This window comes from Myotis yumanensis, unplaced genomic scaffold, assembly GCF_028538775.1.
Source record: "Myotis yumanensis isolate MYYU_CA2020_CCGP unplaced genomic scaffold, mMyoYum1.0.hap1 SCAF_5, whole genome shotgun sequence".
Taxonomy (NCBI): Eukaryota; Metazoa; Chordata; class Mammalia; order Chiroptera; family Vespertilionidae; genus Myotis; species Myotis yumanensis.
Window position 1 is genome coordinate 91,588,508 of NW_027223756.1, and position 17,552 is coordinate 91,606,059.

Below are 17,552 nucleotides of genomic sequence, written 5' to 3' on the forward strand. Positions count from 1 at the left end.
CCCCACTGGGTCACACTCCATGTGGGGACTCAGGGACTAGGCCTGGAAATTCAGCAGAAAACGCCAAGCTGGGTGACCTTAAAAAACACACATAAGCTGCCCCTGGATCCACTACCAGCCCTGGATTCCAAAATATGCCTTGACTGCCCTACCTCTGCTGAAATTCTGCTTGACTGCAGCCCACCCCTCCAGGGATGGATAGGCGCCTGGAGAGGAGCAATGGCAGGGGCAGGCGGCAGAGGCTGTCCCCTTACTCCCAGGCCAGGACCCCATAGCAGGTGTGACTGACCCATCACGACCCAACTCTGGCCCTCCAGACTTCGTTTCCTGGCCAGTAGGGGCATCTGGGTGTCCTTACATCCGCCAGCAGCTGTGCTTCTGCCACAAAAGAGTTAAATCCGCCTGCGACCAGCGACCAGTGCCCTAGCAAAGCGCCTTCTTGGCGCCTCTTGATTGGCGGGTGGGAGTGGGCGGGGCCTGCTCAGGGATAGGCTTTAAAAACGTTGCTTCCCCGGCTGCCGCTGCCCGCACAGGCTCACCTTGGCCATGATTGGTGCGGCCAGCCGAGACCCGGTGGAGGCGCCCAAGGATCGGCGTTTCCTCAGGTCAGCGGGGATAGGGATACCGGGACTCTGTGGGGAAGGGGCACGGCCAAGGGCGATAATGGGGAAAGGAGCATGGCTGGGAGGGGGCCGGGGGGATCCGAGGCCCACCCCGCCTTTCACTGCAGACAGCCCGCCGCTTCCCGCCTTTGACGCTGCATTGCCAGGGAAACGACAGTCGCAGCAAACCCGCTCCATCAATTATTCATCATCACTGCTACTCGCTCCTCCATAACCCTTTACCCCACCCGGGCCCACCTCCCCTTTCCATTTCCCAGGTACCCTGGAGCCCCCATCTCAGCTCTTACTCTCAGCTCCTCAAATGCTTACACACCCCCATGGTGATCCCCCTGCTATTACCACCTTGTCTAGACGAGGAAACAGGTCTCGGGAGGGGAGCCACTGCCTGAGCCAAGGCTAGGGCGATTTTTGAACACCTGGGCCACTTGTCGGGGTTCTGGAGCCAGCAACTATGGCAGTCTCACACCTTGTTCTGAGTCATCCTGTGTGACAGGGGACACCAAGCAGGGCTGGAGAAAGCCAGATTCGTTTCTCAGAAGTCTGCCCACTGTCTGATCAGTTTCTCTTCTCAGGGCAGATATTGTCAGATGTCCAGATTCTGGCTGCTATCCAGATTCAGCTGAAACACCCAACACATCCCAGGCAGGGGGAGATGAATGTTCCAGATACAAGCAATGGCCTCATCTGGCATGGGGGACAGTGGAGCACCTCAAATGCCAATTGAAGAGTGATGGGGCTCTGTGGGGTGGGTGGGAGTAGAATCTAGTGAACTAGGGGAGAGGAGGCAATGAGTTTAGAGACATAATGGGGGGCATGTAGGTATGATGAGGAATTTAAATATTCTCTGAATACTGGGGAGCCTTAAGAAGGTTTGCAACGGCATGATATGATCTGGCATTCAAATTTTCAAAGCCCCCGTCTTAGGTGGTGTGGAGTTTGGGGCGGGGGCGGGGGGGGGGCGGGGCATGAGACTGCTGTTGGCAGCCTGGTGGGCAGTAGTGGCAGCTGGTGAGAAGAGACATGAGGGTGGAGAGAAAAAGACAGAGCCCAGAGCACAGGGAGGATCTGGCATGGTCATCCTGGCCTCGTGGCTTCACCTCCAAAAGAGACCCCTCCAGCCTGGCTGGCGCGGCTCAGGGATTGAGCATCAACCTATGAACCCAGAGGTCACAGTTCCATTCCCAGTGTGGTGGGTATAGGAGGCAGCTGATCAGTGATTCTCATCATTGATGTTTCTCTCTCTCCTTCCTTCCTCTCTGAAATCAATAAAATATATTAAAAGAAAGAAAGAAACCAATGTTTTTAAAAACAAAAAAACAAGAAACAAAAGGGCCCCCTTCTGGAAGCATTTTGGAAGTTCCCTTTGAAACCAGGTCACCTCAGCCCTTCTGGGGCTGGCGGGGAAATCCTGGGCCTCGAAGCCCTTCTCATCTGGCGGGTAGGCTGGGGGGACAAGAGGAACTCTGATAACAGGTGCCTCCCCCTACCCCTGGTCCCACATGGCTCTGCCCTGATTCCCACTCATACCCTACCCATAGCCTCCACCTCAGGATCCTAGCCTAGACCACCCTCTTCCTATGGACTCCCCATTATCACTCTAATGACCGGTGAGCCAGGAAGATAATTTTCCAAATGGTGATGAGATCAAAGCTTTGGGACAGAGGAAGAAGAGGAATGGGTGATCCTCCACCCTTCTCATCCCACTCTCCCACTCTCCTGTGAGGGCTGCAGGCAGAGCTGTCACAAGATGAAGGTGGAGAAATAAGCCACGTTCCCAAACAACCTTCCCAGGAGCTGGGCTGGCCTTCCATGCCAGGGATGGGGGAGGGATGGGTTTGCTCTTATTTAGCCCCACCGTGAGCTCCTTTTCCCACCTGGTACTTCAACCTCATCTGACATTGGCTGAAGACAAGTTAGGGGTTGAATCTGGCTCTGCTGCCATCTCAGGGCATGTGACCTCCCTGCCCTCAGCCTTCATCTCCCCCATCTACATGGGTCCCCAAAGTATGTATTCTGTTTCTCTCACTGCTCCAGCCACACTGGTCTCTCTTCTGTCCCTCGAACCTGCCAAGCTCTTCCACCAAGAGGCCTTGGCCCTTGCTGTTCTTGCCACCTGTATTATCTACCATCGTGCACCAGGCCAGCTCCTCCAGGAAGCCTTCCCTGACTCCCCATCCACAGCAGTCCTCATTTCCCACCTCTGCCCCGCCTGCTGCTTGGCCTAATCACACTGCAAAATTGGCTGGAAGGTTGTGGTGTTCCTACTCACGGAACTGAAGGAGGAAATCTAGGATTCACCCCAAACTTCTGCCCCATGTGTAGATCTTCTGCTGCTGCTTTGTTCACACTCTGTTTGTGGCTCTGAAGACAGACACCTAAGGTGGAAGTCTGTTTCCCCACTCTTCTGGCATGACCCTGGGCCACCCACTTGGCTTCTCTGAGTTGTTTTTCCAACTCTCTGGGCCTAGTCCTATTGCTATTATTATTATTATTTTAATTGCATGTGCTTTTTATTTTTCTTATTTTTTTAGATATGTTTTTATTGATTTCAGAGAGGAAGAGAGAGGGAGAGAGAGTTTGGAACATCAATGATGAGAGAGAATCATTGATTGACTGCCTCCTGCACGCCCCCTACTGGGGACTGAGCCTGCAACTGGGACATGTGCCCTTGACTGGAATCGAACCCGGGACCCTTCTGTCCACAGGCCGAGGCTCTATCCACTGAGCCAAACCCGGTAGGGCCTAGTTCTATTATTGTTATTATTACCCTCTCTAGGGTGTGCTGAACTGGGGGTAGATGCTACTCCCCAGCAGGAAGGTCCTGCCAGCTGCCCAACCAGATTCTGGAGTGAGGAACACCTGGTCTTCAAAGCCAGCTCCCCCTCTCTGCCACCACCAAGTCCAGGCCCTTCGGAAGGCCCTTAAGCAAGGGCCAGCCACCTTGGTCCCTGCTGTTAGAAGTGCCCAACGCTTGGTTTAACACTCTGCCATCACCATCTTGAAATTCTTAATTTTGAACAAGGGGCCCCACATTTGCATTTTGAATTGGCCCTCAAAATTAATCGAGCCCATCCCACCTTCACTTTTGCAGAGGAAGCAAGGCTTGGGAAGATGAAATAGACCCCAGTCACTCCAGCAAGCCAACTCCGTAGTAGAGTTTTGTCTCAAGCGAGTTGGCTCCATCTCCCTAGGCACAATTATTTGAGTTATACAACTATCTTTGAAGAGGGTCACATCCCACCTCCCTAAGTGAGCTGTCAAACGCCTCTGCAGCCTTCACACACCTCCCTCAGTACCCCGTCCCCCGCTCCCAGTCCAGTCAGTACCCTCCAGTGTCCTGGAGCTCAGTCAGTGACTTCCTCTGCTTGCAATCCACCCATCGCCCCCATCACAGTCCTTCAGGCTCCCTGCCTCCTCCTGGGCTCCTCCCACCTTGGGGGCTGGGGGCCTCTGGGTGGGACTCAGTCTTCCGCGCGTAGGAAGAACAGAACCAACATGCGCCACCACGTGCTTCCTCGCCCACCAGAGGGCGCCGGCGCACCAGGCTTCGGTTCAAACCTCCAGCTGCCTGCCAGGTTCCATTCAATCGCTTGCGCATCGGATGGGGAAACAGACTGGGGTTGGGGGAGGAGGGGCATCAGAGACTGGCTCCAGACATTGGTGGGACATTTCTGACTCCATCTGAGCCTCCGCCTCCATCTCTCTGTGTCTCTAAGCGTCTCTCCCAACTCTGTCCCCCAGCACGGAGGAGGCAGCTGCTCTGGAACGGGAGCTGCTGGAGGATTATCGTTTTGGGCGGCAGCAGCTGGTGGAGTTATGTGGCCATGCTAGTGCTGTGGCTGTGACCAAGGTACCTAACCCCTGCCCCTTGACCTTGACCCCCAGCCAGATGGCCAGCCTACCAGAGCCAAGATCTAGCTGCATGACCCCCATGGCCCAGGGATTGGGAAGCATAGCTGTGTCTGGCTCTGGGGCAAACACTTGAGGTGTCTGCAACGAACTGGCAAATTATAGCAACGATAATACTAGTATCCGGTGCTTTGCCCCAAGTTACCTCTGAACAAGAATAATAAACTGACACCAGTTAATAAACAAACTCCTTAGAAAAATGCCCAATAGTCAGGGCTCCAGTATATAATCCTTCTTCTCTTCCTCCCCTTTTTCTCTTCTTATTACCACTGTATACTTTTTAAAAACTCAATATTTTTCTCTAAGTGAGCTCAATTTTTTTTTTTTACTTAAATGTTTTTATTTCCAAATGAAACATATCCTGAGTGAGGTGCCCAAAAGAGAAAGAAATGGAGAAAATCTAAGCCACAGAAGCAAAGCCAGTGTAGTAAACTCGTCTCATTTTTGCCCTGAAAGCCCCAAGTACATCCAGAAGCCCCTTGGTCTCAGCCAGTGTCACCCTCCCTGACTCTGGTGTTATGGGTTGCAGGCCTGGTCAGTGTCAGTCAGGACCTCAGACCTTGGGGAGGAGACTAAAAAATGGAATAATTTCCCTTCTGTGTGGTTGAAGGTTAGAGTATGGCCAGGCCCGGTGGAGTCAGGGAGAGGCCCCATGAGACTGTCAGAGCTTCCATATAATGGAGGCAAACCGAGGCTGGGAGAGGAGAGGGGGCCGAGTGACAGAGTCAAGGTAGGCTGGGACTCTACCACCAGCATGCTTAACTGCTGTATTAAAGAGAGAAAGAGAGAGGGATGCACAGGCCCACAAAGACAGAGTCTGAGAGAGAGAGAGAGAGAGAGAGAGAGAGAGAGAGAGAGAGAGAGACTGAGACAAGGAGAAAGACAGAAAGAGACAGAAAGACACGGAGAGAGTCTGAGAGATACTGAGAGACAGGGAGGTGAAGATAGGCCAGTGGAAGGAGACAGGGGGAGAGAGACAGGGCATGGCAGGTTGGAAAAGTACCTCCCCACCAACTAAGGGGCCTCTGGGAGGACCTGGAAAACGGGTGGGGGAGAGGAAGCCACTGCAGTGGAAAAAGGTGGAAGAATGTCTGCAACTCAGGCCGAGAATAAACAAACCACAGTCCAGGCTCTCGGGCTCTCAATGGTGGCTGGAGACATGCTTTCCTGTTCTGGCTTGGCAGATCCTGAGGGCAGATCCTCTGCATCTCCAGGGAGGAAACTGAGGCCCCAAGTGGCCCAGCCCCTCACCCATATTGCTCCCAAGCCCTGTCCCTTCCTCTCCCCGGGACCTCAATTTCCCCACCCGATCAAGGAGGGATTCCAAGCTCCGTGCCTTTGCCTTTGCTGTGCCCCCACCAGGTGTTCCCCTTGCCTGCTCTCTCCCGGAAGCAGAAGACGGTGCTGGTCGTGTGCGGACCGGAGCAGAATGGGGCGGTAGGGCTGGTCTGTGCCCGGCACCTGCGGGTGTTTGTGAGTAGCAAGGACCCCCTTGGTGTCCCAGGGTCACTCCCCATTCTGTCCCTGAAGAAGTCACTTCCTCCTCTTGGTAGTGTTCCAGGGGAACATTGAGACTGGACAAGTTACAGAATAAGCCCAGTGCTTGCCCCAGGTGCTGCTGCCTAGTACCAGGTCTGGAGGCTTGACAGAGCCCGTAAAAGCTTGGGCAGCCCCCACACTGACCCTTTCCTGCCCCCTCTGCCCCCCCCCCCCCAGGAGTATGAACCGACCATCTTCTACCCCACACGTTCACTGGACCCGCTGCACCAGGACCTGACCACCCAGTGTGAGAAGATGGACATCCCCTTCCTATCCTATCTGCCCACAGAGGTCAGCACTCCTTGACAATAAGGGGCAGGTGGGGGATGGTGCTCCAAGGCTGCCCCTCACCTTGCCTTCCCTCCCAGGTCCAGCTCATCAATGATGCCTACGGGCTGGTGGTGGATGCTGTGCTGGGCCCTGGCGTGGAGCCCCGTGAGGTCGGGGGCCCCTGCACGCGTGCGCTGGCCACACTCAAGCTGCTGTCCATCCCCCTCGTGAGCCTGGACATTCCCTCAGGCATGCCAGGTGGAGGGGGGGGGGCGGCGTCAGGGCCTGGGAGACCTGGGGGGGCCCTGTTCTCCAGCTTTTGTTACCCAGTTTGTCTGCATACTCTGAGCCTCAGTTTCCTTGGGGATGGATTGTGCACCCTGGGTATGGCAGAGGGCCATGTCCATCCCTCAGATGGGGACCCTGAGGTTGTTGCCCAGGTGATCCTGCATCCCCTCCCCACCACGCTCAGCCCAATGTGCCCAATGCCCACCCTAGCCCAGTCACCAGGCAGACATGAGCTCACTCAGCAAAGGCCTCGCCCGTCCTGGCCGCCGCCCTATGCCTGTTGGAGCCATTAGGCCACGGGCAGACGGAACAAACAGCCGCTGGCCAGCCGGACCCTTCACAGGGGGTGGCCGAACTCAGAGGGACATCCCCTGGCTTGCAAGCCCTCAGGGCCATCTCAGCAGGGTGCTGAAGAGCAGGGGTGGGGTGGGGTGGCATGAGGAGGTGGGCTGTCTGGTATGAGGGTGGAGGCTAGGATCATAGAAGCAAAGATTCAAGTCAGAGAGGAGAGGCTTTTAGTTAATGGTTCCAGACTCCAGTCAGAGGCAGGAGGGGAGGCAAAGCTCCTAGTCTGAAGGTGGAGGGTCATTTCAGAGGTGGCAGAGGCTGTGAACCAATGAGTGAGGTGGTGTGGTCTTGCCAAGTAAAAAGGCAAGATACAGCATGAGGGTGAGGCAGAGGTGTCAGATCAGAGGGAGGAGTACTGGGCAGAGGGAGGAGGATCAGTGCTCAAGTTGGGTGGGGAAGGAGGCACTTCCTGTCAGAGGCAAGAACCTGGGGCAAGGAGGTCACATAGGAGAGAATTGCTTGTGGATGGAGGAAAGTCTGTCCTTTGAGTGGGGATCTGGCCAGAGAGTGGAGGCTGCCTGGGAAGTCTGGGTGGGAAGAGGTTCTAGTCTAAGCGGGGAAGCTCAGGATTGACAGGAAGGGAGGTGTGGGGATAGACGCCAGAAGAGGCACGGGTCTGACCAGGAAAGGGCAGCAGGTGGAAATGATGCAGTCTGCAGGCAGAGGCTGAATCAGATGGAGGAGGACGATTGGGTAGCAGGGTGGGAGGAGGGGCAGAAAAGTATGAGGGCTCTGGCCAGAGGGGGAGGGAAAACATCTCCAAGGAGGGAAGGAGACTGGTCTGAGGGTGGAGGCTCCATTCTTTGGGGAGGCAGGTCTGATCAAGACACTGTCAGAAAGCAGAAGCTGGGACTCTCCTCTGAGGGTGAGCACCCTTCCCAGCTCCTGACCTCCTTTCCCTCCCCTCCTCCCTCAGGCTGGGATGCGGAGACCGGCGAAGACTCCGAGGACGGCCTGCGGCCCGACGTGCTGGTGTCACTGGGTGCGCCCAAGCGCTGCGCTGGCCGCTTCTCCGGGCGCCACCACTTCGTGGCTGGCAGGTTCGTGCCCGACGACGTGCGCCGAAAGTTCGCGCTGCGTCTGCCGGGCTACACGGGCACCGACTGCGTGGCGGCGCTCTGACCGCTGCGCGTGCCCACGCGGCCTGGACGGGCCCCAATAAACACACATCCCACCACCTCCTGGCCTCGCCTCCTCTGTGCGCCGTGGGGGGGGGGGGGGGGGCAGACTCGGAGCGGCCCCAGGCGGAAGGGGCGGAGGGCGGACGGGGAGTGGGACTTCCCGCTGACCGCCGTAAAGGGGAGATTCTGGGACTTCCAGCAGCTCCGATGGCCTAAGGCCACTGGATCGAAGTTGGACTCCAAGGAGGGTTTCTGGCCGCCCAAAGCGTGAAGGTTCGGGTAGCTCCAGGCCCGATTCCAAGACGTACTGCCCACCGGCAGCTGGGGACCCAACGTGGAGAATGGAGGGGGGTGGAGGGAGGGACTTCCAGCCGGCGACAGGGGGCGCAGGCCATTCCGAAGGCGGAGGCGCAGCCGAACGCACCGAGGCGGGTGACCCGGAGCGGTTGCTCACACACATCACCCGGGGCAAAGTTTGGCCGGGGCGGGGCGGGGCCTGGGCGGGGAGGGGCGGGGCCTGCGGTCGCGTCCCGCCCCCACCTTCAGCCCCCGCGGCCGCCAGACCAGCGGGAGTCCGACCTGAGCGCGCGGCGGAGCCCGGACCCTCCCTCGGACTCTCGGACCCGGCCATGGCATCACTGCCACCCCTGCTCTGCCTCTGTGTCGCCGCCGCGCACCTGGCGGGGGCCCGAGGTGAGGCGTCCCCAGTCCCCAGCCCAGCCCCACAGGCGCCTGAACGTCTGGCAGGGGGCCTGGCATACCCCCCGCGTCTGGAGAGAGAACCCAGGGACCCTCGCTTCCCAACCCGGGGGTGGGGGGAGTGAGAGGGCACCTGGGAGACGAGCCCAGGACCGCCTGGGCGAACAGACCTTCCCCACTTTCTTCTCTCCTCTAAGAGACGGCAGGGGCGCTCGGAATGTGGATATGAACTCTAGGCTTTTCTGGGTCCCGGTGACCGTGGGTACCTATCTCAACCTCAGCCCCAGCGCCTGGACCCTGGATCATCTGGTCCTGGCCTCTCTTATCCACCCCCTCCCTTCTTCCACACACAACTCCCATTCAGAAAAGAAAGTCTCATCTCTGCAACACTCGGTGGAGGGGGAATGGGGCCCATTGAGACTGAGGCTTCAACAGGATAGGGACTTGCCTGAGGTCACTGCCCAGCCCAACTCGAGGCCTGAGAAGCCAGGCTCAATTCCAAAGACCTCCTGCTGGCAGCATGGGCCCAAGTGCAAATGGAAGGTAGAGTGAGGGAGCAACTTCCAACAGGCAAATGCACAAAGGGGAATGCGGCTCAGCCCCGAGGGCAGAACACATCTAGGGGGAGAACTTGGTCTGGGGAGGAGCGTGGACAGACTTCCAAGGCCTATGGGCCTGGGGCTTTGGGTCAGAGGAGGCCTCCTGGAGGCCGGGGTGCTGCAGTCCTTGGGGTCAGCCAGAGCTGGGCTCTGGCTTCTAAGAGCCTCGGTTTTCTCCCCTGTGAAATGGGGATGATCATGGCAGCACCTTGCATAAAAGGAGCTTACAGGGATTCCCGTCAACGTTCCTTGCTTCCTCCCACTCCTCATCTCTTCCACAGGCACTACCCTTATTGAGGAGCCCACGGAGACCATGTGGGGCCTCGAAGGTCCATCGCTGCACCCTGGCCAGCCCTCGCCAGCCCTGGAGGACTGGGAAGGTGAGTTAGCCAGGGTCCAAGCCCTGGCTCTGCTGTGGACTGTTGTGTAGGCTCTGGCTGGTGGGACATATGAGGAGGGGACATGAGCTGGGTGAAGAGCCCAGTGCCATTCTGGACATGACAACCCCTGGAAGTGGTGCCCCAAGAGATCTGTGTTAGGAGCAGGGAGGTGAGAATCGGGTTGTTTGTCAAGGAGGAAACTGAAGAGGGATGGTGGTAGGATGGTGGGACCACCTGCCCAGGCCATACAGGAAAGCAGGAGTTCTGGAACCTGGGTCTCCAGTTCCCAGGCCAGGAAAGTTCTATTTGATCCTCTTGAACCAGAAAAGGATTCTGGGGGGTTGATATGGGAGGCCAGCCCCTTCCCACCTGTGGGGTTCAGCTAGACAGTGAGCAAGGCCCCGGCTGGCACTAACAAGAAGCTGCCAGGTAGTGGAAAGCTACAGCTCGGGCAGGTGTCAGGCAGGCCTCTCCAGCGGCCTTCATGTCTCGCCTCACGTGTTCTGAATTCTGAGGGTGAAGACAGGTGAGACAGTGGCAAGATCTCTGCGTGCACTGATGCGCCAGCTCAGGCACCGGGCAGCCTTCCGGCGACCCCTTCACAGCTCCTTCTGCTTTGGAGGGCTCTGCATCAGGGTGGGGCCGGGGTGAGTGGGGCTAGCCCGGCGCTGCTCGCTCATTGGGGTGGGAGGGGAGGACTCCCACTTAGCACGTGAGGCCCGTAGCAGGCAGATGGGGCCCGACTGGCCTCAGCCCGGGTCCAAGTGCCTATGGTGCCCACAGAGGCCAGCGAGTGGACGTCCTGGTTCAACGTGGATCACCCGGGCGGCGAGGGCGACTTCGAGAGCCTGGCTGCCATCCGCTTCTATTACGGGCCGGCGCGCGTGTGCCCGCGGCCTTTGGCGCTCGAGGCGCGCACCACGGACTGGGCCCTGCCGTCCACAGTCGGCGAGCGTGTGCACTTGAACCCCACGCGCGGTTTCTGGTGCCTCAACCGCGAGCAGCCGCGCGGCCGCCGCTGCTCCAACTACCACGTGCGCTTCCGCTGCCCTCGCGGTGAGGGCGGGGCTCCGAGGGGCGGGGAAGAGGGGTGGGAGGGGGTCCCAGGTTTTTGTGGATTTAGGCCTTGCGGCTGGGGAGGGGCGGGTCCTTCAGCAGCTGGGCCCTGGCACAGGGCAGGACCTGATGGGGCGGAGCTTCTGCAGGGAGAGGCTGGGTTTAGCTTGGGCCCCAGGTCGCGGGCAGGAAGGCGCCCCGAGGAGCACATCTCTCTCTCGCTGCCTTCGTTTGTCCAGCTCCGTCCTGTGCCGGAGTGTTTTGAGCCCACAGTGTGTTTGAGACGCAGGTGGAACAGCAGGTTAACCTCGGGGAGGGGGGGGGGGGGGAGGTACCTCAACTGCACCTTCGACAGTGCGCCTCGGGGAGCCTTGCGGGGAGCACTGGGCAGGGCTTCTGTTCGGAGCACTGCCGTTGGGTGCACGTGGCGGGGGAGTCTTCCGGTCCCACACTGTCAACAGCTGTTCACGATGCAGTCCCTGGGGTGGGCGGCCGCCTGACCCTCCCCATCGCCCTTCCTGCAGAGGCCTCGTGGGGAGCGTGGGGCCCGTGGGGTCCCTGTTCAGGGAGCTGCGGGCCAGGTCGTCGTTTGCGCCGCCGCCGCTGCCCAAGCCCCACTGGGGACGCATGTCCCGGGCGTCCCCTGGAGGCACAGAAGTGTGTGCGGCCTCGGTGTCCAGGTAGGAGGGGCAGGGCCGGTAGAGGGACGAACCTGGGAGGGGCTCGTTTGGTGGAGCCTGGTGGGCGGGACCAGGATTAAATAGGCGGAGCCTGGAGAAGAGAGGCGGGGCCTGGGAAAGGGGGCGGGGCCTGGAGGACCGGCGGACTCGGTTCACGAGGAGATTGGCCCTGCCATTCCTTTTGGCTCCTCCTCTCGAGAACCAGTGGTGAATGTAGACAGGTGAGCATCCCCGGGTCGTGTTCAGGCCTGGGCCCATCTGAGGGGGCGCTTCCCCTGTGCGCACGGCCGAGTGTGGGGATGTCCCTGTGGACACGGACACACACAGACGCACTTGGGGGCTACGCACGCGGCATTCGCAGCCCCTGCCTTCCCACACGCCCACATGGGCACGTGCTCACACCCTGGCAGACACGATACCAGGCCTTCCCAGAGCCAGACACCAGGCCAGCCAGGAGGCGACTGGAAATTCCGATCCGGCCTGGGCTTCACAAACACGCTCTGGAGACTGTGCCGGCAGAGCCCGCAGTCGGGTGGGGGAGCATGATGGCCAATGGGGTGGTGGGGTCCCCACCCTACCCGCCTGGCTCTGCTCTCCCTGTGGCGTCTCTGCCCTGAAGTTTCCAGTGGAATTTTCCATTTGGTGGAGAAACCGCGGTGTTGGGAGGGGAGGGAGATCTTCTGGGCTCAAGACCCAGCCCCTTGCCGGGCCCCCAGCCCCCGCCTGGACGTTTTCTCTCATGCTGGAAGGAGTTACCTCTCCTGTTCCCTCCCAGGGCATCTTCCTCACTCCTCTGGACCTCAGATCCCTCCCCCTGTCCGGCCCTGACCACTCAGCCCCATCCCACCCTTCACACTAGGGGCTGCTCTAAGCAGGGCTATGCGGAGGCACCTTTGCTGTGTAGGCCCTTCTCCCCCTCTGCCTCCCTGTGTCCTCCAGGGTGCAGCCCCAAAACGTGTGGATGCCCCAATCACATCCTCCTGGGCTCGGTGGTCACTCCATCTGGCCGGCCGCTACCAGGGGCCAAGGTCTCCCTGAGAGACTGGCCTGGCACTGTGGCCACCAGCGATGCCCATGGAACCTTCCGGATGCCTGGAGTCTGTGCCAGCAGCCAGACCAACGTCAGTGCCCAAGTGGATGGCTTCTCTGCTGGTACGGCCCAGGCCCAGGCCAACAGCTCCATATCTGCTGTGGTCACTATTGTTCTTGATAAGTTAGGTAAGTGCCTTGTGGCAAAGGGGATCAAGAAACTGGGGAGGAAGTTCTGGGTGACGCCAAGGACTCGGGATTGGGGCGGTGTGATAGGTCAAGGTTGCTGGGGGAAGAAATGAGATGTGATGCAGTCATTGAAGGCTCAGGGTAAGACATAAATTGCAGAGAAGCATTAAGATGGGGCATCATGTTGAGCAGAGTGGGGTGAACTTGACTTGGGGGAATAGGGCGTCCCTAGAAGGAGAGGATGGACCCTACTCTTGGGAAGTGTCATTGGGAGGAGTTGGGATGGGGCAGTGCCCTGACCTTTGCCACCTTTGCCCTCAGAGAAGCCCCACCTGGTGAAGCACCCCGAGTCCCGAGTGCGAGAGGCAGGCCAGAATGTGACCTTCTGCTGCAAAGCCTCAGGCACCAAGAAATACTCCTGGTGAGTGCCCTGACCCGTGCTCAGGGGCCCCGTGCCAGCTTTGGTATTGGATTGGATTTCTCATGGTATCTGGTGCCTCAGAGATCAGGAGGGAGCTGTTCTGCCTCCTCCCTGGGCTGTGTTCTGGGTGGGGACGGTGTAGGCCCACACCTGTGCCAAGGGCCCCCATGGTGTTGCCCACCCGCCACCCAGGTTTCACAACGGGACCCTGCTGGACAGGCGAGAGCACAGGTATGGGGCGCACCTGGAGCTTCGGGGACTGCATCCAGACCAGGCAGGCACCTACCACTGCAAAGCGTGGAATGACGCGGGCTCTGTGCTCTCTGGTGCTGCTGAGCTCATCGTGCTTGGTGAGCGCCCTGCCACCTCCCCCAGCCAGTCCTAACTCAACCTCAGACGGAGCCCCAATGGCAAACTGATTTTGGACCTTGCTGAGTCTGATCCCAAGGCCCCACTGATCCCCTGACCCCAGTCCAAGCCCCCACCCTTGGCCTCTAATGGAGTCTTCCCCTTCCCCTGATCTGGTTCGTTTCTCGCTCTCCAGCTCCGGGACAGCCAGCCTGTGACCCGCAGCCTCGTGAGCACCTGATCAAACTCCCCGACGACTGCAGTCAGCCGGGCAGTGGCCCCGCCTATCTGGATGTGGGCCTCTGCCCTGACACCCTCTGCCCCGGCCCAGCAGGCTCTGGCCTCAGGTGTGGGGATGCAGGCTCCCGGTGCTGCTCCGTGCGCCGCCTGGAAAGCAGGCAGATCCACTGCTCCAGCTACGTCCTTCCTGTCAAGGTGGTGGCCGAGTGTGGCTGCCAGAAATGTCTGCCGCCTCGCGGGCTGGTCCGGGGCCGTGTGGTGGCTGCTGACACAGGGGAGCCCCTGCGATTTGCCCAGATCCTGCTGGGTCTCGAGCCCATCGGCTTTACCTCCTACCAGGGCGACTTCACCATCGAGGTGCCCCGCTCTACCCAGCGCCTGGTGGTGACTTTCGTGGAACCCAGTGGCGATTTTGTGGACGTTGTCAGGGTCCTGCCTTTCGACCCTCGAGGCGCTGGTGTGTACCACGAGGTCAAGGCCATGCGGAAGAAATCCCCCGTTATCTTAGATGCGAGCCAGAGCAACACGCTCCCCCTGGGGGAGCTGGAAGACGCGCCTCCTGTGGGCGAGCTGGTCCTCCCACCTGGAGCCTTCCGCACGGCCGACGGAGAGCCCTACTCCGGGCCCGTGGAGGCCCGGGTGACCTTCGTGGATCCCCGAGATCTCACCTCGGCGGCTGCCGCCCCCAGTGACCTGCGCTTTGTGGACAGTGATGGCGAGCTGGCCCCACTGCGCACCTACGGCATGTTCGCGGTGGACCTCCGGGCCGCCGGCTCCGCCAAGCAGCTGCAGGCCGGGCCCCTGGCTGTGCGTGTGGCCGCCGGCCAGATCCGCATGGCGGGCCATGTGGAGGCCCTCCAGCTCTGGTCGTTGAACCCCGACACAGGCTTGTGGGAGGAGGAGAGCGGCTTCCAGCGCGAGGGCTCGGCGGCTCCCCGGGTCCGCCGGGAGGAGCGCGCCTTCCTTGTGGGCAACGTGGAGATCCGAGAGCGGCGTCTGTTCAACCTGGACGTGCCCGAGCGCCGCCGCTGCTTCGTGAAGGTGCGTGCCTACGCGAGCGACAAGTTCGCCCCCAGCGAGCAGGTGGAGGGCGTGGTGGTCACGCTGGTCAACCTGGAGCCAGCGCCTGGCTACTCCGCCAACCCCCGCGCCTGGGGCCGCTTCGACAGCGCGGTCACGGGCCCCAACGGAGCCTGTCTCCCCGCCTTCTGCGACGCGGACCAAGCGGATGCCTACACAGCCCTGGTGACGGCCACCCTGGGCGGAGAGGAGCTGGAGCCCCCGCCGTCCCGGCCACGCGCGCTGCCCGCCACCGTGGGCGTGGCGCAGCCCTACCTGGACAAGCTCGGGTACCGCCGCACCGACCACGACGACCCTGCCCTGAAACGCAACGGCTTCCGCATCAACCTCGCCAAACCCAGGCCTGGGGACCCCACCGAAGCTAAAGGCCCGGTGTACCCGTGGCGCAGCCTGCGGGAGTGCCAGGAGGCCCCGGTGACCGCTAGCCACTTCCGCTTCGCGCGCATGGAGGCCGACAAGTACGAGTACAACGTGGTCCCTTTCCGGGAGGGCGCGCCGGCCTCCTGGACCGGAGACCTCCTGGCCTGGTGGCCCAACCCACAGGAGTTCCGGGCCTGCTTCCTCAAGGTGAAGGTCCAGGGCCCGCAGGAGTACATGATCCGCTCCCACAACGCGGGGGGCAGCCACCCACGCACCCAGGGCCAGCTCTATGGGCTGCGGGATGCCCGCAGCGTGAGAGACCCCCAGCGCCCTGGAACGTCTGCTGCCTGCGTGGAGTTCAAGTGCAGCGGGATGCTGTTCGACCAGCGACAGGTGGACAGGACGCTGGTGACTATCATACCCCAGGGTAGCTGTCGTCGCGTGGCCGTCAACGGGCTCCTTCAGGATTACTTGGCCCGGCACCCCCCATCCGCTCCCGCTGATGACCCAGCCACCTTTGCCATGCTGGCCCCGCTGGACCCTCTGGGTCACAACTACGGCGTCTACACGGTCACTGACCAGAGCCCGAGGCTGGCGAAGGAGATCGCCATTGGCCGTTGCTTCGATGGCTCCTCTGACGGCTTCTCCAGGGAGATGAAGGCTGATGCAGGCACAGCTGTCACATTCCAGTGCCGGGAACCAGTGGCGGGTCGGCCCAGCCTCTTCCAGAGGCTGCTGGAGTCCCCGGCAACAGCGCTTGGTGACATCCGCAGGGAGATGAGTGAGGTGGCCCAGGCACAGGCCTGAGCTGAGGGTCTCCTCCGTACCCTCCAAGGAGGGGCCTGGCAGTGACCTGGGCCCCAGCCTTGCTCCTCTGCCTTGCTCCGGACTTCTCTGTCCCTGGGGAGTCTCACCCCCTTCTCCAGATGCCCGCTGCTCAGGATCCAGAGTCAGGGGCAATGGTGGAAATGCCAAGAAGGTGATTATTGCTGAGAGATGCTAAATGGAGCTCCAGTTCGTCCTGACCGTGGGAGCCAGCATCCCGGAGACCGTCCAGGCTGGAGGGAATGGCTCCCAGATCACATGCTCTGATTTCAATTATATTTTGACTCTGATTTCAAATATTCTGCCCCCTTGGGATTTCTGACCTTCCGCCTCAAGACCCCTGTGTGTCACTGAACAAGGTGCTTTATCGGGTCCTCTGCCTCAAGCTTTGTTCTGGGAGTTATTTATTGAAACAAAGCCTGTGGGTTGATCATGGGGGTGTGTGGGGAGTCCAGGCCCAGTGAAGGTCTGGGAAACGGGCTTCTTGGTTCTGGGGTTGGGGGGCACAATTCTCATGTTTGGTGCTTGGAGACCCTCAGGGGGTTGAGGCAGGGAATCAATTAAAGATGCTTCATTTCCAACTCACGGTGTCATTCTCAGGGAGCAAAGGATGGAGGCTACGGCTGCCAGACTCAGACAAGCTTGGCAGAAACATAACCCCCAGGACACAAGGACGTTCATGTGCAAACAGCTCAGGTGTCCCCACAAGGCCCTGGATGTGCCTCTCATAGGCATGTGCCCCCCCCCCCCTCCCAGGATGAGGCATGCAGAAGTGTGTCTGAGACACGTGTGTGCAGAGCTGACTCGTGAGTGGCCGGAACCTGTGCAGCCCTGACCGCTGAACACAGTAGTAGCTGCTGCCCTTGCCTCCTCGGTGCCTGGCTGTGTGCCTGCGGCTGCAGTGGGCAGGGAGGGGCCCTGACAGGGTTGCATGCCCCAGGTGGTTGGAATTGAAGCCACTGTGGATTCCTAAGCCGCGGCCACAGCTGCCCAACCCTAGGCCCTACACCTTGGCCAAGTGGTACCATTCGTTCTGTGCCATGGTCCTGGACCCTCTGACCTCACTGGGACCCGGACCCTCAGTCTGGAGGTGGCAGAAACATCACTTGCTCTCATTCTGTCCACATGGCTGGATGAATCCTCTTGGCACCCCCTGGGGCAGGCACTGTTCTGACCACACCCCCACTTTCCAGACAGAGACCCCCAAAAGGAGAGACAAAGGGCTGCCTGGACCCTGGAGTGAATCCCACAGGGATGGGGGCCCCCTTGGTGACCCAGCAGCTCCCTGAGCACACGAGTGAGACTTCCTCAGCCTGGAGATGTTGGCTCCTGGAAGGCATCAGAGTGGCATTACTGAGGACCTGGCGTGGGAGGCATTGTGCCTGGCTGGTCACCTGGGGAAGCAGGAATGGAAGGGAGCCCAGGGCATGTTTGTGACTTCTGCACCCTCCCCTTTCCCCTTCTATCACCCACCCACCCACTCAGCCACCTACCTGCTCACACCTGCTCCCGACCACCCCGCCATCTGCCTGTTCAGCATTTGGAGGT

At 60.1% G+C, this 17,552-nt stretch overlaps 2 protein-coding genes across 3 annotated transcripts; both read left to right on the forward strand.

Moving 5' to 3' along the window:
• Positions 1 to 47: 47 nt before the first annotated feature.
• YJEFN3 (YjeF N-terminal domain containing 3) lies at positions 48 to 8,154 on the forward strand. 2 transcript variants are annotated; one of them, XM_070416529.1, is made up of 6 exons: positions 48 to 605; positions 4,365 to 4,473; positions 5,895 to 6,005; positions 6,249 to 6,362; positions 6,440 to 6,590; positions 7,894 to 8,154. In XM_070416529.1, exons 1-6 carry the CDS (start codon positions 547 to 549, stop codon positions 8,097 to 8,099), a joined length of 750 nt encoding a protein of 249 aa, XP_070272630.1. In that variant the 5' UTR covers positions 48 to 546; the 3' UTR covers positions 8,100 to 8,154. The 2 variants fall into 2 exon arrangements, with proteins under 2 accessions (XP_070272630.1, XP_070272631.1); XM_070416530.1 differs by having other exon boundaries at positions 5,895 to 5,969.
• Positions 8,155 to 8,662: 508 nt separating this feature from the next.
• Positions 8,663 to 15,988, forward strand: CILP2 (cartilage intermediate layer protein 2). The gene is made up of 8 exons (XM_070414067.1): positions 8,663 to 8,791; positions 9,678 to 9,776; positions 10,560 to 10,832; positions 11,357 to 11,512; positions 12,452 to 12,730; positions 13,052 to 13,151; positions 13,344 to 13,501; positions 13,696 to 15,988. The coding sequence occupies exons 1-8, from the start codon at positions 8,728 to 8,730 to the stop codon at positions 15,984 to 15,986; spliced, it is 3,420 nt and encodes a 1,139-aa protein (XP_070270168.1). The 5' UTR covers positions 8,663 to 8,727; the 3' UTR covers positions 15,987 to 15,988.
• The last annotated feature ends 1,564 nt before the right edge of the window (positions 15,989 to 17,552 follow it).

Excerpts from the sequence above, each read along its gene's own strand:
- YJEFN3 (XM_070416529.1), top strand. The coding sequence starts at position 547 with ATGATTGGTGCGGCCAGCCGAGACCCGGTGGAGGCGCCCAAGGATCGG. Across the intron at positions 606-4,364 it reads AAGGATCGGCGTTTCCTCAG|CACGGAGGAGGCAGCTGCTC; the intron begins GTCAGCGGGGAT and ends TCTGTCCCCCAG. Across the intron at positions 6,006-6,248 it reads CCCGGCACCTGCGGGTGTTT|GAGTATGAACCGACCATCTT; the intron begins GTGAGTAGCAAG and ends CCCCCCCCCCAG.
- CILP2 (XM_070414067.1), top strand. The coding sequence starts at position 8,728 with ATGGCATCACTGCCACCCCTGCTCTGCCTCTGTGTCGCCGCCGCGCAC. Across the intron at positions 8,792-9,677 it reads GCACCTGGCGGGGGCCCGAG|GCACTACCCTTATTGAGGAG; the intron begins GTGAGGCGTCCC and ends TCTCTTCCACAG. Across the intron at positions 12,731-13,051 it reads TATTGTTCTTGATAAGTTAG|AGAAGCCCCACCTGGTGAAG; the intron begins GTAAGTGCCTTG and ends CTTTGCCCTCAG.